We start from the raw sequence: 23,641 nt of genomic DNA on the forward strand, positions 1-23,641 counted from the left end.
TCACATAAAGCACTCGCTCTAAGGCAATCCTCTAAGTGCACCCACAGTTTATGTACACTCTGAGAAAGCTGGAACAATGCACAGGGCCACCAGGGTATTTACTAGTCCAAAACGGGTAAAATAGCAATGAGCACATTGGTATTTCTGAATTTCTGTATTTCTGTATTTCTGTATTTCTGTAGGTATGTCTGAAGATTCAGAACTAGATTCACATGGACCTAGCATCCGGTTGTGTAGCAAAATCCACAGCCCTAAATCAGATGTCTGGACTCCAAAAACTGAGTGAAGATTCAGATGGTTAGAAAGGGGGCTGAGGAAGATGTACATGCTAGGCAGCAATTAGAGCAGCAATCACTACAGACAGACAATAGGAGAGGCTGAAGAGTTTAAGTCTTCCTCCCACATTTGTTTCAAGTATTAGACAGCTTATCATGAGCTTCAAGAACATGCCTCCTTCCAGGCAGGATACATAACCTTGAGCTATCTCAGAGGGAGGTGGCCAAGGCTTTTTGCTCATTTGTTTTAAAGAAAAAGAATAAACCCTTCATCTCAGAAAAAGGTCAAATTGACCTCGTAACAACAGCATTGCCCTGAAAACAAGAGACCCATCTTCAATACATTTAATATCACATACTCATTTGATAAAATTACAGGAACTCTAAATAGCATAGGAATTAGAAGCCAGGTTTTCTCTGCTCCACAGACATAATCTAACCAGCAGTCCATGATCACACTTTCTCTCTCATTCAATAATGCTTGTAAGGCTTTTCGGACATTATAGCATGGATAGTAGAAAAAACCCTGTGATTACTACAGTAGTAGTAACCACTACATACCTGGAAACTCTGATAGATAAGTTTAGGGCTTTCCTTCATAAAACTTACAAAATCCCCCCCAAAACACTTGATAAGGTTTCAGTGAAAGACAGTACCACAGCAATCCAGGTTATTATTTAAGGTCTCTGTCCACATTAAGTATCATTAATGATACTTTTTAATATTCATTACCAAAAAATTATGCTGCCCCAGTATGACAAGATTGAAACTAAAGATTCATAAAAGCCAGATATTTCAAAGTTAACAATATACACAGCTTTAATTCTTCCTCGTTGAACACACACGTTACCAAAGGAATTTCAATGCTATTATCATCATCATCATCCTATCCTAATTTAATGATATTGTCCCAACTTTACCAACTGTATTGGGATTCTAAGATGTCATATCTGCTTTAGGGTATTAATAGAGGTCTTCAGGTATTGCTGAGTCTCCTGGTCTCACAAGAACAGGCTAGATGGCCTTGGTCTGCTTTTTCTTTAACTTGACACAAGATAGCATTAGAGGTCAGGGATGGGGCAAAATCTTATCTCCAGGTTGTCCTATAGTGCTTTGAGCTCTTTGTGGTGACAATAAGCAGTGGCTGCAGGTGGATCAAATCACTGAACGCATTCAATAGCACATGCATGATATCAGCCTTAAAAACACAGCAACAAAATCTTTTTGAACTTAAGATTGACTACATACTGGCCTTTTACAGAAGAATGCTGATTAATGTCCTAAAATGAAAGGATGTCTAAAAGTGAAAACATATACCTCCATCTGGTGTCATATAGTTCAGTAAGCAGCTGTTCAGAGACAAAGCAGGGAAGTCATCTGAGGTCAAGCAAAATGGATTAGTTTTTGCAGAAATCAGCGCTAAATACATGAATCCAACATTAGTAGCTGAACCTCAAAATCTTTACAGGTAGTATGGCTAGAAAGTTTATTTCCATACAATCTCCCTGTGTTGAACTGAAACAAGAGAGAAAACTGATTTCTGAACAAACATCTGGTACCACTATAATACACACTATAGAAAACTCTTCCATCCTTTCACTTCTGTGCCATGCTGTATAATTGGAATTACTCACTGATTCTGAAGAACCAGTCTAAAGAAGTAACAAGTTCAAAGTTTTCCTGCCAACAGACACAAAAATGGCACTTGCCTAGATATCTATCAGTCAGGAGCCAGGCTGCCTCATTTTACATCCAAACTCTAAAACCCTCCCCTGAGCAGGCCATGCTTGAAAGCAAAGTCTGGTCTAATTCAGTAAAATGTGCTTTATTAAATATAGATAAATGATTGTCAAAGTTTTTTTTTTTTTCCCTGTAAATAAACATAAATACATTTCTCTCTCAAATCCTTAAAGAACCAAACAACATTTTAGTGTAGTTTTCTTCTTAATTTTTGGAGGACCTAGGGCCAAGCTCATTAATCAATTCAGTCTTAGAAAAATCAACTTACACAAGGAAATCAGCCAGTTTCTCTGCATTAGACTTGAGACTCAAGCCAACCTGACTTGCTAGGGAGGCAGGAGAAAAGAACAATCATCGTCGTCATCATCAATCCCTTGCTATGCATGCAGTGCTAGTTTAATTAGCGTACTGAAACCAATTAAGTGAATGAAGCCTGGCTAGATGAAAAGACTTAATTCTTCCTCTAAGGTCAGTGACAGATACCACAATTATTCCATGTTCTCTTGCTGACAAATTTAGAAAAGATACCTTCCCCATTCCAAAAAAAAAAAAAAAAAAAAAAATCCACCAAACACCAATTAAAGAGATTTTGATTTAATTTTCATCACATTCAAATCAAACAGAACTTTTAATACTGCTTTATATGAAGTTATGGGAGAAGCTGAAATAAACTCTCTCCAGAATCATACAATATCAAAAAGACAAGTAATAGATTAATTAAGAGTTCCTTTATCCTCCACTCACCTCTACTGTTTGCCGATTAAGCTTCAGGGAAAGAATATTTATAGTGGGTTTCACCTCATCTAATTTTAGCTATCTAAACTTTTGACTTGAAGCATAAACTCTCTGTTTTGGCTCCTCCTATAGTCACTGAATAGAGACAGGTATCTCTAGAGAGCAATAAATCCCATTTTAGGATGTGTGTCCAAAATTCTATATAACACTTCTCCACCTAAAGTTAGCTGGAGTTATCTCATCTACTGGCTAAATTTAAACTAAATTTGTTCATACACTATGGATGCCACTCATCTCACTGAAATATGGTAATAGTTAAGCATTGAGCTCAATCTCCTTACTTTTCCTGTGGTCAAAAAAGAACAATACTTTTCTCAAGCATCTCTTATAAAATGGAATAAAGCATGCTCTAGAGGCATTTCTCACTCAAATCACCCACAAAGACTGCCTGGACAGCCATCTCAAGCCAGTCACGTCATTTAAGATAATGGGAATGTAAGCAAGATAAATCCCAGACTTAGTGTACAGCAACACAAACATAAACAAACAGATTAGATTCAGTTGAGCAGGTACAGAGCATTTAAATTTTACTTACATAACTCTAATAATACACATAATCAAATTTAGACTATTTTAAGTACTAACAGTGTTAATTTAAATTGAACTTAACATTCATAGGGCGTGTTGGCATACCAGGGAGTCTAGAAGATATGTCCACTTGGAACAAAATCAAGCAGAAAGTCTACAGAACATAGACGGTAGCTGAGCACATAGAACGACCTGGGCTGGCACTTACGTCCCATGGCTATCATTAGGATACACTGTAAAAGCATGTGCTTCTCCAGTCCAAACCAATCTAATCACAGTTAGTTTGCCTATACAGGTTACTCATAGATATGGTGATCTCTGTTTAGTATTGGTCCGACTTAAGATCTTTGGAAACACCAAGATGTAATCTGATTTCAAGCGTGTATCTTTATTTATTAAGAACTGCAATAGAAACACCTTGCAGTTTTCAGTCACTGACCAGCCGTGGGGTTGGGGAGTGGAAACATACTTTTATATCCAGTTATAATACTGTTTGGTATCCTAGTTAAATTCTTACTATTTTCTGATAGTTTGGGTTTATATAAAAATGCGCAAATAGCTTTTTCTAACACAGCTGCAGATCCTCACATGAAAAAAGACAGGAGAGCCTTGGAGTAAAATAGCTGTGCCTAACATTAGCAGCTAACAACATGTTTAATGACAGGCACAATCTGTTGATATTGTAAAACTGTGATAAAAAATAGGGTTATTTATGTGATTTTAAATACTACAGACATATTCAGAGATTTGGGTGATTTTTTTTTAAAACTCATCTCACCTGAAATACATGATTTAAAAGAAGAGGAATAGCATGATTTACAGAAACATGGCCAACTGCTCAGAAACCACACAAACTTTACAATAATCATTCAAAGTACATTAAATTCTGTAATATATCTTTTCTAGTAAAAAAAAAAATCAACAAACAAAACCAGCCCCCCCAAAAAAGCCCCTTTTCTTATTCAAAGGATAATTTCACAGTCTGTTGGGCAGAGAAATCCTGTCCCGCTCCAGTTTAGAGTTAGGTAAGACAGAAGCAATAACCAACAGACAATTTTAGTGGTGATACGTTAAGGCATGCCTGTGACTGCAGTTCCAGCAGACATACCTGAGCTAGTTTACGTAAAGCCAGCAACATGAGTGTGGCAGCCAACAACACAGCACAATCTTCTCTAGTCACTTGCAGATTTCCCTTTTTGGGTAAATACCACAACCTCACTCAAATATCATGCTGCTGCAGCAGTCATTATTTCAACTCAATAGTTTGTTTCAAATTACAGTTTGTCTGTGAAGTGGAGCAATATGTTCAACTACAACAAAGACGTATTCTAACAGACAGGTACCGCTTACTTTTTGGCACTCCACTTACAATAAGTGGAAAATGCTGGACTGGTTTCCTGGGCACTCCTGAGGCAAACCCTACATTCTCACCAGATATAAAGGCCTGATAGAAATAGATCAATTATCTTGCTCCTGTTTCCTCCTGAACTATTTCAACTTGGCCCAAAACATCTGAATTAATGGATCTCACCTGAGAAACTGTTTTTTGAAAAACTTATTTGAATTTAAATAATTCCTTCTATTTGAATTAATTAACTATTCCCTGTAAAAAAGTAGAGCAGCAGATCAATTACAGACTCTCACTTAACAGACAGAGTTAATACTCACTAAAATTCAGTGACTCTCTTGCACACAAAAAGGAGTTCCACAGTAGAGGTGGGAATAGAAGCAAGAACTTGAACAAGATACAAACAGGATTTCCCATTATATTAACAGTAGCTGTTTAAATCATCATATGCTGCTCTGTGTCCACTAACACCCATTCTTGGGCTTCAAATCACAGTGAGAAAGGCCAGCATTGGGTACTCACCAATAACATTCAAAGGCTATAACCTCTCAGTCAACGCAACTAAATTGCTATCAAGCTCAATTATGAGAACAGTTGTAAAACAACAAAATGTCACAGTGTCATCAGCCATAATATTATTTGTCTTTTCTCCTCCACTCCTATTTCTCCTCTTTTTGGAAGGACTACAGAGCTCCCAGGAGAATCCTCAGTCCATCAGGTGTGCTCTTGTTCACAACTCCAAGGATTAGGATTACAAAATGAAAGCCAAGATCCTTACACTAACATCCTTTCATGACTTCACAACACCAATTAAATACAATTAAAAGAGAATTGACAATGGCAGCACTAACTCTCTGCATGTGCCTATGTCATCTCTCACGGGTAATTACACACCAGTCAGTTGGTCAAAAAAGATTGGCCAAGGAGCTTAAAACACTGGCATTCTCTTTACAGAAATGTTAAGGCAATCTGCTCAGACTGCATAAAGAAAGCTTTATGCTCCTAGCACACTTCCTAATGAGTACACTTCTCTATCTGTACTCTGTTACTAAGTTAGGGTTCTGTTACACTTCGTTTGTAATCTTTCTAGATTTGCAGTTTTAATGCTTGTACAAGATGATGATCTGAAAGAATAGGTCAATCCTTTATTCTCATGCATAGCACATGCTGGGATTTTAACTCCTAGAGTGCCACACAGTGGCCACACACATTTTAATGAACAGCTGATTCAAGGGTAAAAATCATATAGGTGAGAAGATTGCATTTCTGAATTTTGACTCTTCATTGCCTCTACTTGCTGCAATAATTTATATTTCAGTAAGACAAAAAATTTTATTTTTCTGATTTGTTAGCATTTTGCTTTTGAGATGCACTCACTTTGCATAGGAAAAAGTACAAGGAAAGGTCAATAAGATCCTACGTATTTTGTGAACACTGGAATGTCAATATAGTGACATTATCTTACACTCATATTCCACACTAGGATTTATTTGCAGACTTCAAAGGCTATCATGTTTTGCTTCCTGCCAAAATTATGTTGAGATTCTAGTTTTCCTAGAAATGGCTCTAGTGCACGTATCCTTGCTCAGTCTTATTCCATCCCCATGCTCTCCAAGATTCTTCCTGGCAATAATATTTTTGGAACATAAAAGTTCTGTTTTATTAGTCAGAAGGTTTTGCTGATGGGCTTATAGCACAGATTTTCCCAGATAGTTAATATGTTGCTTTTTTTCAGCCTTCTACAGTAACTAATAGGCCAACAGCACAGACCAAGACATTCCATATGTTTGACTGATATTTGATCTGAATCAGTAAGCCTGTGTCATGCATTGGATCACCACAACAATGGACCCCAAAGAAGAAAGAAAAAAAAAAAAAAAAAAGACAGACTGGGGTTATGTACTTCTCCCTTTGGAAGAATTTTCTGTAAATTTAATAGAAGTTAATATTTCTATTAAAAAAGACTTTTAAAATAGGCATCTTTATTCAATTACATATAATGCTAAAATAAGACAAAGGAATATATGCTTTTAGAATCATCTCTATACAAACCTATTCATTTTTTCTCCACAAAATTTTACATGATTTTACCCTAAGTATACCTGGCTTTCTACAGCCAACTTCGATCTGCATAAATTTCTCTGAGAAAATGAAATAATTACCTAACCTAAAGAGTTCTCCACTAATAGACATTTTTGCAAGAATAGATAATGGAGAAGTCCCTGACTAGCTTGAGGAATTCTGACTAGTATAAATAGGCATTTACATCAATAGGAATCTCAGCATATGTTAAATGTAAACTGAGAACATTCAGTGTACTGAGAGAATACAATTGATCTAGGTATCCTGAGTAAATTAAAGTATACCTGAAATACTTCTTGCTTTTAAAAGAAATGGACATATATTATGCCCTGATGTCCAAAGATGCTATTCTAAACAGATAAAAATCTGTTCTTGGGATGTTAATAGCCCTGCTCCAACTGCAGATCTAGGCTGTCTCTCTCCCAGCTCTAGACCTACCCATCAGCAGAGCCCTAACCCAAGATCCCAGACGTGGTCCAGATGAACAAGTTACAAGGGTGGAATACTTTTTGCACCTACTTTTATTCTCGGCAGCCACCTCCCGGCACCACTCCAGCAAAGCTCTAGGATCTGTCTCTCTCCCAATCCTAACTCGAGCCTCAGCCCTACACATCGCCACCAAATCATATTCCCACCATCATCCAAACTACCACTTTCTCTTGAATTTTACTACTTTATCAAACATTCATCAGGTCACAAAGCAAAATTCTTCAAAACATTCTTGTTTTGTACAAGAATCCTGAATGTGAATCCATGCCTGCATTTGTATAGGTTACTTAACTTTTTGTAACCTCCATTTCTTCAGCAGTAAAGTGGAAATAATAATCCTGCCTTTTCAGACAGTGAGGCTATGAAGTTTAATTCATTTAAATTCTATGGAAATTTTTTGAGTTCTTTGCAGGAAAAGTGTCACTCAATTAAGCTTTGTTATTATTTCAAAGGAGCAACTGTAACAAAAAAATCTTATTTATTTTAATGTGTCTATTTCAATTTGCATATTACTGCCCATCCACCCAAAAGGAGTGCTTGTCCTTTCCTTTTCTGATAAGGGCTTGCACTGGTCTAAGTGTGTTATATAACAAAATACTCTATTTAAATGTATCATAAACAGTGACAAACAGATCTATGATCATCAGGATTTTCAATATTGTTTTAAATTACATAGATTACTGTTCTTTTCCTGAGTTTTGTGACATTCTACACCAGGTTTGCTTCTTTTTATCAGTTGCAATATATTCAAATCTCTTCTCCTGTCTATGAATTAAAATGGTTCTTAACTATTTTTATGAACACAGAAACAGAATACATGGCTTTGATTTGTCTATCTATAACCAGGACAATGTTGATGTTGCTAGTTCTCAGCCAATACTGCACTGTTCTCTATTTAACTTCCACCTATTCCTAAATAAAATAATAATAGAAAGAAAAAGAAAACACAAAAAAGATGCTGCAGTCCTTAAGTAATACAAGCTATAGTAGAATCCAGTTGTCCTCTTTTAGATGTTCAGAGCTTAAGAACTCCAGGGTGTAGTAGCTTCCCCTCAGAGCTTTCATGTATTACTGTCTAATTCAGTGATGCCTCCCTTGATTATACACGCTGGGACAAGGAGCCTCATATATCTGAATACGCATAAATACTAGCATGGTTTTTTTATGGGCTGTGGACATACTGCAGATCGCAGAAGCCAATTCATAGTGCATGAATCTGACTAAGGAACCAACAAAAACACAATAGGCAAGTTCTTGCCCCTGCTGTTGTCACCATTTGGTTTGAAAAAAACCTAAAAGGTCCAACTAGTCCAAAAAAAAGGAAGACAGGCAGAGAATAATTTCTCAGAAGACAGCACTGGGGAAAACAGCAGTAAGATTACTCTCCCCTATCCTGCAAGTTATGCCAAATACAGGGCTGTGAGCAAGAATGGGCCACATGGTGCTTCAAAGGCCATATTCAGGTACACAACCCAAAGAAAATGGAAAGTATTTAAATGAACTTGGTGGCCAACTACAAATGTCTAAGATAAAGCAAGGGGTTCTCCATTGCTCACGATACAACAAACTTGACGATATTAGAAAGCCACAGTAAGCCCACTCCTCTGTTGGTTACAGCATAATGGGCCTCTTAAGCACACTGTCTGGAATTCCACACGAAGACTTTTTATATGAAATGCTGTATGACCTTTAAAATTCAAAGGGCCTTGTATCTCATAGCTCCATGCTGTCTGAAAGGCAGCAATATGGAAAACAGAAATCCTCTCTGTATGGCAACGGAAAATTCAGGTTTTTCAGGAGAAAGCAAATCAATATTAGTTTTTGTTGAAATGACATGCTCCTTCCCAAAAAATTCATAAACAATTTGGAACCTTAATCAGATGCAGCAAGATTAGGTCACTACAAGACTAGGTCATTACTATTTAGCTAGGTCAAGCTGACTAGTTACATTCAATTCAGAATGAGTACAAAGGCCCTGGAAGTGTAAGCAGCACTCGTAAGGAAGTTATTTCCCCTAATCAGAAGGTTTCCTGTTCATTTAAAGAAAAGTTTCTTCCTTGGGAAATGAGGAAAGGCTTTTTCATTTTGCCACGCTGTGTAAAGACTTAATGAAGACTGATGGGAGAAGGCAGCTCTTGCTTCTTGCATAAAGCTTAAAGAACAGGACATAGCACAAGATTAAGGTATCTGTTCATTTTAGGCAACTCAATTTTTTCAAGTAGACCGTGACTACCTAGCATCAACAACTGGCCATCTCCACTAACCCATCTTTAACCTTATCGACTTCAGATGTCAAATATTGTTTGAAAACAAAATTGAAACATTATTGGGCACCTTTTAAAATATCTGTATTTTCTTAATTCAAATCACATAAGAAACCTTTGTAATATCCTCATTCTAAATGTGTCACATCTCCTTTATCTGGATTCAGTACTGCCTATTTTAATCAACTGAAGGGACAGAAATTTTGCAGTATTGATGTTCATCAGCTTCACAGATAGTAAAAAGATCTATCATCATTTCAACTTCTTTATTGTTAATTACACTACTCACTACCTAAGAGACCCAGCTATAGCCCTGGGCCCAGTGGTGAAAGGCAAATCCCCAATACCAATACTTAGCTTGTTCTTGAAATTCTTTACACATCAGAATATATACGAAAAATAAGGAAAAACATTTTAATTACCTTGCCATGAAGTTTGTGGACATCATATCTTATCTGAGCAAATTCACGGAGTCCAAAAGATCCACCAACAATGTACAACTGAAAAACAACCAAATAAAAACAGATTTGCCTGGACTATTAAAAAAAATGCTTTGCATACTGACCCACTGCATTTACAAGGGACCTACTATTCTTCCAACAGAAACACCAGGAACTAAAGATAATAACCTCCGTGGAATACATGTACAGGAGAAAGTCAGATTTCTCTTACACTCTCTGGGCCTACAGATTTAACAAATGTCCTCTTATACAGAAAGAGCTGCTTCATGACTCAAATTTTCTAGGGGCTTCCTCCACCACCCCCATTTTTTTTATTTCCCATATGGCTTCCTGACATAACTGCAGTACAGGAACCTTTACCTCATTGTCATGGGATTTATTTTCACCATTTTCAAAATTTAATGGTGAAGTAATAACACTGTGTTGATTTATACTAACGTCTGTACATAAAGGATCCGATTAAGCTTCTGAAACAAACTACCTGATTGGAACTGTGGTTCAATGACATATTACCATGTAGGCTAAGAAATCAAATCCAGCGTACCTGCATCTTTATTATTGCCTCATTAGCTGCCTTGTAATTCCCTCCATACCTGTGAAATGTATGAAAAAGACTAATAAAGGGAAAAATGGGGGAAGGCAGAATTTCAAATCTGAATTAAAAAAAAATAAACTGTTCTTTCTTATGACAGAGGGATGTCATAAAATTGTCTATGTGTCTCTATCTTTAAAAATAAAAAGATCAATCAAGATTCAGTATTGTTAAGAAACACCATTAAGGTCTTAGAAATCAGCTTAAAAATCTAGCTATTGTGTTGAAGAATTTGGGCGCATGCTCTTGCTCTGATATGACAGGCTCCATCTGCTGTTCTCCCTTAAGGTCCCCTGGCAGATGCACAGAAGGCCAAAAGGTTTCAAAGAGCTGCACTTCTAAGGAAGGTGGAGGCATAGGGATGCTCTAAGGACCTGAGCTATAAAAAAAACAAAAACAAAATAAAACAAAAAAACCCCACTATTTTATCACACCACATTGCTGCTATGTTCCTTCATTACAGGCTATTGCTGCAGCTGGTGTTTTCTACAGAATGCTGGCTAATTACATGAAATGTGTAAGGCTTATAGGAACAGCCTGTGCTGTTTCCAAACAGAACGCTACCCCAAGTTTATGTCAGTGAAACCACAAAGGCTCACAAAGCCTACAGGTTGGTAACCCAGAAACTAACCTTCTCTGTTCACAGAATAGGGAACCCTTGACCAGCAGCCAGGCATTAAAGGATCCAAAAACTCTTTCTGCTTTGGCCACTTTGATAAGGCTGAGAATGTAGCTGACAATTAGAAACAAACAGATCAAAATTTTGTGATATAAACATCTAGCTGCTAGGTCACAGAACTACAATTTTAAAAAGCTACAATTCCAATCAGAAAAACAAGTAATTTTTAGTGATTACAAATCTGACCTACCCAAAATCGGATGGCACCATACTACCACCATCACTAGTCAAAGAATTAACGATGCTCTTGCAAACATTCAATCAACAAAATACAGAATTGAAAAGAAGGTATTCATATAAAAGAAAAAAAACCTCTTCCTCGTGAGTCAGTATTTTGATAACTAAGAGTAACAGGAAGCTGAAGATGAAAGTCTTTAAAATAGTTAAAAGGAACCTGAATATTACTTCTGATTTGATTAAATAAATCTTAAGATGTCAGCTGCAGATACAATAACACAAAATGCTTAAAGTCTCAAGGATCAGACAATAATTGAATCCTAATATGGTTGACATCTCAGAAAAATTTTCTTTAACTGGTCTTCTTTAATTGCTAATGAGTACTATGCTAATAAACAGCCTAAAGGTTAACATAACTGACTTCATACTGTTAACAAACAGAAATCAGAAGTAGTATAGAAAAGTTTATAGCTGTCACAAACTGTCGTTTATCATCTCTGTACATTAGCATATTTTCAAATGGCTATCACAGCTGCACTAGAAAGGGTTTCAGTACACAGTTATTAAACTACATGGAAAGCAGTAATTGCTCATGATACTCATCAAAAAATAGTTTGCCCCAAAACAAACTTGCACCAAGTATACCATTCTGAGATGCAGTATGAACAGAAGGAAGACCCTTACCTAGCCTATTCCTCACAACCCAGCTATTACTTAACATAATAAAAAGATACACTGTCACTTAGGAGAGCCACTTTCCAATTAATAAAGAATTACCACACTCTTTAGCTTTGACCATTTAAAACTACGTAAGGTTATTGCATGAATAAGCCATATCCTACTCCAGGTATTTCCTCTCATCACATCCTGTCACTTTTTGACAACAACAGTTTATTATATACTGCATTACACATTTGTAGCTATACAAGAAAGTTGATATAAAGTAGCTATAAACAAGTTGATATACATACACCTGCTCCTTAGGTGCAGGTTTGGGCCTGAAACTGTAATTTTACTCACATCACCTTTATGCTACTAAAGGCCCCAAAAGCTTAGATTCTGGTTTACTTTTGCTCTTCATACCACATAAGAGGTCTTCATAGCCTGGCAAGTTGCATATTTCACTTAACATGCACATCAGTATACCTGCCTTTATGCTTTACTGCAATGAGTGATTTATATTACAAACATCAGTTCAGCTTATCAGAACCAAAGCACATCAATGCTGTAAGAAATTACAAATGTCACTAAAATATTAAACAGTGTAATGCTGGAAGGTCAGGTTTAAGATTATATGATACTGCATAATTTTCAAAAGCATAGAATATGCATAAAAAACATAAATAAAGTTTTACAATCTTATTTGACCAAAGTTCTGAGGAACCAAACATAATGTCTAAGATTTTATTGCATAAGGGTTTCAGAATCAGTTATATTGAACACTTTTAATCAACCAATAGCACATCAATGCAGTTAGCTGACAACATTGAACCTGAATTGTCTTCATCTACACAAGCTGAAACAGCAATGGATAGCTATTAAACCAACTATATTTTTGAAAACTATGTTCAAAGGCCATTAAAAAAAATGAAGATTAAAACAAGGGGACATCAATGAGTTTATGCAACTATAATAGTATTAAAAGGTAATACAAGACTTGGTAACATAATCTGTTGAGTGGAAATGTTACCCTTGGTTTAAGCATTTCTTTTCTCCTTTGCATTATGAGGGAAGATGTCCTCATTACTTTCATTTACGTTAACTGTACTTAATGGAAGAATGCATATATACAAACAACAACGAAACATTAAGATACAGCAGTAGAATAATCAGAAGTGTGATAAACTTCAAGTAAAACATTTCAGCAACATTATTAGATTGTCAGATGAACAGAGATTCTGTTCATTTCACATATATTTCTAGCTTTGTAAGATGGAGATAACAATTTCTAAATCCTTTGATAAACATTCTGAACTTAAAAAAAAAAAGCAGTAAAATGGGTGAATTTGCCCAAGATCTCACTTTAAGCCAAGGACAAAGCAAAGTCCAGTATGTTCCATTCACTAGTCCAGACATAAAAAACACAGGACAAATCCAAGCAGAAGCTATTCAGGATAAAATACAAATAAAAGAATCAGGCTGAAAAAGTTGTAAGGAACTCGGACACAAGTTAACACTCCAGTTAACTGAAAATGGAGGAATAATTCCACATATAATGAATATTAGGATGTATTTTTCTTCATTCCAACATTAGAACCATACAGATACCTGGTTTACTTCATAAAATGACAGGACGTGTACATCTAAACATTACCCAACCTGGAAGGTTCAAAAATACCTGCACTCTTTAAGCTGTGAGGGAACTGCTACTGTTTTACATGATACAGAATATGGAGAGAAGAAATGTTATTATGTAATTAATATCATCTGTCCAGTTATTTAAATGCATTCAGCAGATGGATGAAGCAATAGTATGTTTTCACTTTTTTCTTTACACTGAAGTTTATCTTAAAAATGATAAAACTTACTAGGTAGCCAGCACTTAACACTATTCAGCGCAAACAGCTTGACAGTACTGCTAGCACAACCCCCCATTAAAGACCTCACCACTGGATTATTCCTTTATGTCTCAGCGACTACACAGCCCCCCCTCACAATGTTGTAATGTAATTATGCATGCATGGAAGACCTGCATGTTGCAAAATAAAATGAAAGATAGGATGTGACATAAGAGCACCATCTGTCACATACATTCAGCAACCTCAATAAATGTTTTATGCAAAAAAAGACATAAAATTCTCTTTAATAACATTTTTCTAAAAATTCTATTTGTTCACCTCTTCATTGGGATGTAGGTTATGTAATTAGTTATGGATGGCATCAGACTGATAACTTAGATGCACCTTAGGATGGCAATGCTCATGTTTGTCACCAACTACAATGAGCTGTTTACTGAGGAACTCACAAGAATCTACATTTACAGCAGATCCCTTCTTTTTTGCTTCCTGCATAAGCAGGAAGCAGCCATCTTCAGCCCCTTGGGTTAACAAAATAACAAGAAACTATTTCTCTGGCATCACTAGCAATTTGCTGTATCATAGCATCCCTGTTGCTAGAAAGACTCATTTCTGCTGTAGCATTGATTGGGAAAGCCAGATTACAAGATCACATTCCTTTTGTCATAAATCCCTAAATTAATCATACCACAATATTCCGTGCTGGCAACACAGATTATGCATTGGTGGAAAGAAGGCAGGAAAACATTATAATATGTATCACTGGGGAAGAACATGGTAATTTTCTAGCCTCTTCTTCAGTATGGCTGCAGCAAAACCCTCCAGCTATTCATCATGCAGCTTCAAAACCATAACAGTTATGTGAATGATTTTATTTTAGTTTGCAGTGATCACAGTTAAAAGGTTTTGGAGGTTTTCTTTTTAAAGAACTGTCATATGTGCAGTTCAGGGCTGGTGAAAGATGTCAATTTGAATGCCCAGAAGACTGAAGTCTCTTATTTATTCCCTAAATAAAGCAACTTGGGCAGCAGCACTGCAAACTGCCAGACCCACAAAAGACCTATGCAAGTAACTTTGACCTGAAGCATCCTCCTCAAAGTACTAACTCTCAATGTTTATTTTCCACAGCCATTTCCACACTTGGCTCTAACTCTAAAACTGCTAAAAGGGATAAAAACAGCGCAGTCTTCTCTCAGAAACTTACTAAATCCTCCCTCTCCTTACTTTCCCCTCCAGTCCCCAAGCAGAATAGGGTGTCCTCTTTCTTCTTTTCTGCAGCAGATGGAAATTATTTTCAGTGCAAGTCAGAGGCCTCCTTTGGGGAAAAAACACAAGAACTACAAATGCCTTAATACTGATTTGATTCAAATACAGTACAAAATATGAGAATGCACTGACTTATGTGTATGACAGAATCCACAAATTGCAGAAGGACTGAATCACGTTACATGGCAAAAACAGCAAATGAAATATGTCAATATAAGACCACATTGACACCATGTTGCCCAACCATATGAGAGCAGCTAGTATAAACTGGAGCCACTGGTAACAGCAGAGTAGAGTAGAATAATGTAGGTTTTATAGAATATGGAACTTCGTGCAGAGTATTAAACTTGATCCAAGGTATCAGGTTATTTGGATCAATATAATCGAAGTTCAAAGCAGTGATCCTGAACGTTGAAAATATGAATGGCTACAGGCCACAAAATAAAACAGAAACAGGTCACATACTTTGAGTGCTACTATTCCACGTCCTAGGAAGAAAAAAAAAACTTGTTCATTAAAACTGTCAATTTCATTATAGGTTGCAGAGTGTAGAAAATGCATTTAGTATAAACCAATCTGAGAACAATACAGAAGAGACAGCAACCCATATGTTCCTTAGTGTGAGAATTAGCAAAAATGGGCAATTTCAGCCACAGTGTTGTCATTTTGCATCACGTACAGTACTTGGACTAGTAAGATGACAATGGAATTTCACCCAGCAGCTGCAGCTGTTTGAAAACCAAGTCTGTTATAAGAGTCAAGCTGCATTTCTGAATACCACTATCCTTCCTTCCTAAAATTCTAAAAAGTTAAAGTTCCATTTCTTACAAAAATTGTTACCATTACTCATAGGCTCAGATCCAGCCAAAGTACGCTGTGATGAGAAACTGTTTTCCTGTGATGGCAATCTGATGTTCTTTGTTAAAACAATGATAAACTCATATCTACACTAAGAAACCAAACAAAAATACTACTGGTCCAGAAAAATCTTCCTGTTGACAGTGTTGGACAGGGGCTAAATGCTGAATGTACTATACAATTAATATTAACCTTATATCTTTACGTCCTCCCCTGAAGAAGGTGGAGACTTACAGCAGGACTATGCATACAGAGTGGAAAATGGGGAAGTCTGTGCTTATGTTTCTTTTCTGAGGCTCAGAAAGGAACTTCAGGCTGCCAAGTGTCAGATTAGTCCATTTTAAGAGCATTAAACAGCATGAATACATTTTTTATTTTAAAATGAAACAGAGGGGTGAATCTGGAATATTAAAAAGTGTCTGTTTGATGAATGTTTATCTGGAAAATAGTACTCAAAGATTAAGAATTAAAAAAAAATGAAGGCATTGATTCAAAAGATAAGCTCAAAAATTTGAAGACCTGACAGTCAACTGAAAGATGGAAGTCAGATAATTCAGACTGCACAAACTAGAGCCCACAGAAGACCATTCAGCTTGAGCATGCTGGCTTCCACTCTGGCACAGACAGTTCAGAGCATGGTTTTGTCTGGAACAGTTCCACACGCTACTGTGGATTCAAATGCACACAGCTAAATAGATGCAAAGCAGAAGCACACCAGGGAATGAGGACATATCTCACCATAAACTTACGCAATATTTAGAATACAAGTCATAGAAACATTGACAGTTTGTGAATCACTGATTGGGAGCAAGTATTTTAAAATTCTAAAAATACTTTTGTATTTATTGCTTTTCTAGGCTACAGAAGTAATACTAGTGGGCTTTTGCAAGCAATCACAATTCACCTTCAAATATTAGAAGCCAGTGTTTTCTTCTCGTGAGTAAATGTTAACTTCTACTTATCTCTCAAAAGCATATTAAGATCTAAATTAAGCATTCTGCATACGTCAATTTTACTGTAAAGTTACATGAAGTAATGTATATTAATAAAAATCCTGTATTTCAACATTATGACTTGTTCAAGGCGATGATAAGAATGATGTTAACAATGATAACACTGACATCTAAAAGTGAAAAATTGTAGTAATCATTTTTCATACAGTATCAGAAGATAATGTAATAACAGTCTTTATACGTAGACATTGATGGCAGCAACAGATCTCAGAAACACGATTACTCCTAGGAAGAGTTTTCCTTATTTCTAAGCTTCCATGTCTTCTTTTATGGCCAGATCCTCTAAAAACACTGGGAAAAAAGTGTATCTAATATTCAACAGTCAAGGATTGAGAATTCATCAGTTTTTAATGAAATGAATCAGGAACATTGAATTTAAAGAAAATTTTGGGCAACCAGTCATTTAAATAAATTTAAATGATAATAATCTAGTGAATTTTCCTACATATTAGCCATGTAAGACTTTCAGTAACACACAGCACAACAAAATACCACTTAAAAATATTTCTGAGCATCAGTCATTGCTTCCAGATGACCCAGACTTCACCAGCAAACAGGATGAATCCACAGATACGCATATTCAGGTTCTGATGTTGGGGAGATGCTTTTTTCTTTCTTCTGGTAAAAAAAAATAGGACAACTGGTAGGACAAGCTCCTACCATAGTAGGAAATAAAAATGCCAACATCTCTGACACAGAGATGTGCACTTCATCTCACAGAGCTAGTACAGCCCTCCAATACTACAGCAAATTTCACAGATATATCTGTAAGGTCACTAGAGTTCATCCCAACATCTACACGGATGTAATCATCTTAATGCTTTAGGATACACACCCTGTAGCTCTCAAGCTGTTAAGATGTTCCATGCCAGGTTACATTACTCTCCTACATGCATTCTGCTATGCCATGCAGAGATACCCTGTGTGCAAAGTTTACAGAGTTAAGGAAAACACCACTCATTAATCAAGGTTTCTGGCAGATTTAATTCCCAGCGCCCACAGTACTGTTGGTACTCATAAAAAAAACCCTGAGAAAGCATAACTGAAAACTGTGATTTACACATTTTACTCTGAAACGTTGTCAGTTTGAGGTTTTACAGATCAACTAAGAAATTCCCTTTTAAACTTAGAATATTCTAACAGTGCCAAACTCAAATGAACATAGAAAAAATTATCAAGCTAATTTACACTAAAAAGGAGGAAATACTTTTAATACACATTTGTGCATGTGCGTGCAAAAGGACAATCACAGACACACGTTGGACTGGATAGTTGAAGTCCTTGCCCCAGCACCAAAGCAGAACTGAGAATATCTACAACATCTCTGATAGATGGTTGTTTGACCTGCTCAGAAGTATGGATTATGAGTGTTGTATCCCAACAAAAAGAAATATTTTCCCAATGTCTGCACTAACATTGATTTATTTTGGTACTTCCTTCACTGGATATGAGAAACATTCACAATACTCCATACATGAAGAGCTGTACTGAACTTCCCAAATTTCTCATTCCCTCATTAGTAGAATGCATTCTACAACTTTTAGGATGCTTTCCTCTAGACTTTCCAGAGTTTGTCATCATCTTCTTTACAATGGTACCACAAATCTAGAAAATAACTGCATTTGACAACTTTTGAGTAGTCTGGAGGAGAATTCCATGATTTATTTTACTTTCGGCATCAATTTATGTATCTTATAATGACATTTCTATTTTTTCACAACATTACAAGCCAATTTTTTTCCCACATTCCTGCTACCTATACTTCACATATTTTTCCTTTTCCTAAATTTAGCTCTTTACATGCATATTTGCTGTATTTCATCTTAATTCAGAGATTTTGTCAAAATTCTTCTGGTCATATCTACCAAGCTGCTTACAGCATCATCCATAAAATTTATGCCAACATCCAAGTTTGCATCAAAGAAGCAAAGTTCTGGGCAGTCTTTTAGATATATATGCATGCATAGGATATCTCAACAGCTTTAACATTGTGCCTGTGCAGTTTTTGAAAGATGTTACATGATGAGGTTGTTTGAAATACCAGGGATTGGATTTGCTGATCCAAGTGATTGTTTTTATAATAGTTGTTAGTTGGTAAGAGTTGTTTTATTAGTTCCCATTTCTTACAAACACCTTTATCCCTATTTTAAGATAGATGTGTTCAATTTATATTTTCTCTAAAGTTCTGTATTCTGTAAACTTCAGTCAAGTGACATATGTCACTTTAAAATAAATAACCTTAACCTTTTCAACACATACTTAAAATACGATGGTCCTAATTTTAATAAGGGTCATTGTACTACTGTCATTCTTTGGACCACTTAATTTTTCTGAGGTGTGCTGTTCAAAATCTGAGGATATTATTAATTTCTATAACAGTATTTAAAGTAGTGGAATTTTCCTTTGCCCTATTCTTTGTCCACCTTCAGATTTGCTTCCTTTTCATGAAAAAAAATTGTTTAAACAGAAAAAAAGGGGATCCACAGAATCTTCTCACCAAGCTGCTTCTACCTAGGAGCATCGCAGTTATTTTTCATCTAGCGTGCCTGGGCATTTAGTATAGACACGTGTGACCTATTTTACCTTGTGCCGTCCATTTCATAACTTTGTTTTATCCCCCTGATTTCACCGATCTTTTCTGATCCCAGCTACCCACCTAGCTGTGCCTCACCTACCACTCTGGAGTTCACGGAGCCACGCGGGCAGCCCTGGCAGGGAAACCACCGGCGGGCGCTGCGCGCGCGGCGGGGCCGGGCGGGGCGGGGCCGGGCGGGGCGGGGCCGGCTCCCCCGGCCGTTGGGGCGCGGCTGAGGGCGGCAACGGCCGCGCCAACGGCTCGGCTCCGCACGCGGCCCCCGGGGGCGGGGCTCGCGCGCGCGCGCGGCCACCCCCCTCCCGCCCCCGCCCGCGGGAAGCGGCCGCCGCGCCGCGCCCGCGCCGCCCCCTGCCGGCCGGCCGCCGCCTGCCCCGCTGTCCCCGCGGCCGGCGCGCCCGCCCCGCGCTGCTCACCAGCAGGGGGATCCCGAAGGTCATCGTCCGCCCCCTCCACAGCCTGCGGAGCCGCTCCATGAGCCCTCCCGGCCCATCGGCCCCGAGCGGCTCCTTCGCGCCTCCGGCGGCCCCTTCCGCAGCACTTCCGGGAGCGCGCGAGTCCGCCGCCGCAGCGGTCCTCCCCGCGCCGGGGCAACGCGCGCGGAGAACCTTGGTTCCGCTGCTCCTCGCCCTCCGGCGGCCGAGCCGCGGCGGCGTCCCTCCTCCTCCTCCTCCTCCCTCCACGTCGCGCAGCGCCCCGGGCAGCCCACGGTCGCGGCTGGCGGGCACCTGGCGGCCCCGCGGCAGCAGCTTGCTCGCCCCCCCCCCCCCCCCGCGCTGTGCCTTTCGGGGGGCTGAAGCCGGGCCTAAGCTGCGTGCCCGGGCCCGCCCGCCCAGACCCTGCCTCCTCTGGCCTCCCCTGAGCCGCGAGGAGCGGCCCTGAACGCGGGCTTCGTGAGCGCCCTTTAAGTCCTACCGAAACTCGAGGAAGTGTCGGGTGCAAATTTAACGTTGTTCCTGGGCCAGAGCGTTCGCCTCTGGCACGGGTTTGCTCGGAGGAGCGGCATTTACACTCGTTTCTGACTGACTCCCGTTTTCATCTCGCAGTTTTCCTATTTTTCCTGTTCTTTTAAACGTCTTTTTGCCAGAGTAGGAAAGAACTTGGAGGGTTTGTGCTTTAAAACGTTACTGATTAAAAGGGGCTACAGAATACTTACCGGACTTCTCTGTGTTACACGCACACATCCAGATATACATATAATAAAAACTGAATTAAAGGGCTTTTCTTGAGCATGCAAAGCTGGCATGCCTGTACCTAATGGTAACACAGTGCCGTCTGTAGACTGGCCCGTGGACAATGTCATCCCCCGCCAGCGGCTTTTCTCAGGAGAAACATGGCAGGCTTGGTTGGGGAGCACATCCCTGTGCCCTGCACCAGGCATAGCTGCGCGCTTAGGTCATACGCAGCTTCCACCATGTCCACGGGAGAGAAGGGGCGGATCTGGAACCATAGCATCTGCCGCGTAAGCAAGCAGCTAGGATTTAAACCCAAGAGATGCTATTAACAGCGTGTGAGTGTTGGAAGGGGAAATGAGACTTGAAATGGTAAGGCTTCATGGTTGCCAAGCGTGGACTACCCTGCAGCTCCTGTGAGATTTCTGCTCCTTTTATTTTTTATTTGTGATCTATGGCATATGGAGTGAAATCCGCCCTCCCTTTATTCCTCCTGAAAACTCGTTTGTTCAGACATCCTATTCTTGCTATGTGTTTGTATGTGTTCTGCCATAACTGGCATTCTTGTCTTCAGGGCTGCTAAGCTCTATACTGTTACTCTTGGTGTTCATTATTTTGGCACCTACGATGGCACCTTACTACTAATAGCACAAACCATTGCATAGGTATTATTATATCTTATTATATTAAAGAGAATGTAATATTGCATTAATGACTGGTAGTTCAGTCTGTATTCTAGGACAGTGAAAATACAGTTACTTGCTACAGCATAGTCCCTTAGGGTGAAAGTACCATGCACAAAACTGCAGTAACTCAGGCCTGACCCTGAAGTATACTATTAAAATAAAGTTCCTTTTGGATGTGTGCATGCAGAGAGGGAGCAGAGTTTTGTGTCAGTACAGACACCTTTGAAGCCACAGAAACTAGGAAAAAAAAAAAAACAGCAAAAGACTAGAGAGAAAAAGGCTCTCCAGGTAACCCCGAGGCTGACAGGGAGCTCAGTGCTACCACTTGGCCAGGTGGTTTACCACAGGGAGTCCCTCAGGAGAAGCTCCCTTCAAAAGTCTTGAAGGTGAAAGAAAGAACATGTTTCCCCATGGTGACAGAGAATGGTTGTCAGAGAGGGAGGTAAAAAAATGGAAAAGCCTGCAGCGAATCGTTTGGGATGAAACAAAAGCTCATGCTGTGCATAATGAAGAAAAATCCATGTGAGCATTGATAGTTTCTGCAGCATTCCCAGCAGTGAAGAGAGTGCTGTTCCATGTGTCAGCAAGCTGAGGATTGCCTTTTCTTGTTCAGTGAGCTCTAGATACTGTAATTTGGGGGCCAAAGAAAATTTAGGATTGCACATTCATATGTACTATGTAAAGACTTCCAGCATCAGAAACATGTTTCAAATGTGTAGGGTTAATAGGCTCACTGAATATACTTGTCTGTTTTATGTTGAACTGAAAAAAACGTGACCTTCAGGTGAGAGCCCTTGACTCAAATTCTTGAAATTTTTGTGTGTTCTGAAGTGATTCTGTGATCAACGATAAAAGTGCTTCAGCAGGGTGATTATTTGGCAAAAGAACTTGGCTTGGGCAAAGTGGGAGTCAAAGACAAAAATCTACCCCTCTGCAAAAACATTCAAATGCTGCCTGGTTCAGATGGACTGAGTCTCCTCAGACCTAGGGATTTCACCTCGCTTCACACATCTCTAAAGCCAGCCTGCAGAACTGAGGGCCTGATCTGGGACAGAGGCATGTCAGGAAAGCAAGTGGCTTCTGCAGCTTACAGTTGTGATGCCCTGGCAGGGTTGGGAAGGAGAGCAGGACTGGAATAGCGGGGGACATTACCATTCAGGATTGATAAGCAATGAGGGTGCCATTGGTGAGAAACACATGCAACTCCTACGCACCCTAGTGAGACCTGAGGGCTGTGTTAGTATTCACGCAGTCAATGACCAGAACATAGCTAGCTTGTAGCAAAAGGCAAGTTGTCCCAACACTGTTAAGCTACACACACGCACACATACACACTCACGAGCTTTTGTATGTGAACACACATCTTCATTGAGGGCTGTGCTGTAGTTTTGAATTTGCCATCAAAGTTCACCGTGAAAGCAGTCCTCAAGGTCAAGTGACTAACAATGTCTTTCATTTGGTCTGGTTTCCTAAGGAAATAAGATTGCCATGGTTATACAATCTGTTTGCTTGCACTTTTATCCCTCATCCCAATCACACTGTATTTCCTGGTTCATTTCAGTCATGTGACAGAGGAGTCAAGAGCTCAAAAATCATAATGGCAACTGGAGAGAAGAGAGAGCACGCAGATGAGCTCTGGAAAAGGCTGCACTGTGAGTCTCCTCTTCCTAAGCAGACAGGTTAATCAACTGTGGGACACAGCCACAGCCATAAGAAGCATAACCCCGTGAAAAACAGCCCCATTTAGCCTGCAACCAGAGACTACTGGAATTAATCACTAAAATAAAATACTAAACCAACAGATGCAGAAGCTTTTATAGCCCCCTGAAAACTAGGTAGCTATAACAGTATTAAAGGATGGTCTGCTCTGAGACTCGGAACCATAAATCATTCATTCCTGGTTGTATTTGCGTATGCTCTGTCATCCTCTCAAGCACTACTCAGCCACAGCTACATGCGCAGCTGTAGAGTGCTGAAGTTTGGGGGATAAGAGTACATAAGATAAGTATCCTCCAGGCACAAGCTGTGTCGTTTTCACATATTACTGCAGCCAAAGGCTCTGCCATGTGCTGGTAGCCTGTGGGAAGGGCAGAGTGGAACTGGAAGA

At 38.9% G+C, this 23,641-nt stretch overlaps 1 protein-coding gene across 1 annotated transcript in view; it reads right to left on the minus strand.

Annotated features, from left to right (window-relative positions):
• Positions 1-20,221, minus strand: part of LOC134141300 (cytochrome c oxidase assembly protein COX16 homolog, mitochondrial) — a 47,488-nt gene extending 27,267 nt beyond the window's left edge. Inside the window, exons 1-2 of the mRNA XM_062577419.1 lie at positions 20,093-20,221; positions 9,944-10,021 (exon numbers count right to left, since the gene is read on the minus strand). Of these exons, the coding sequence (XP_062433403.1) occupies positions 9,944-10,021; positions 20,093-20,152 (138 nt within the window). The 5' untranslated portion in view covers positions 20,153-20,221. The remainder of the gene's footprint in view (positions 1-9,943; positions 10,022-20,092) is intronic.
• Between the last annotated feature and the right edge of the window lie 3,420 nt (positions 20,222-23,641).

This window comes from Rhea pennata, chromosome 5 (genome assembly GCF_028389875.1).
Source record: "Rhea pennata isolate bPtePen1 chromosome 5, bPtePen1.pri, whole genome shotgun sequence".
Lineage (NCBI taxonomy): Eukaryota > Metazoa > Chordata > Aves > Rheiformes > Rheidae > Rhea > Rhea pennata.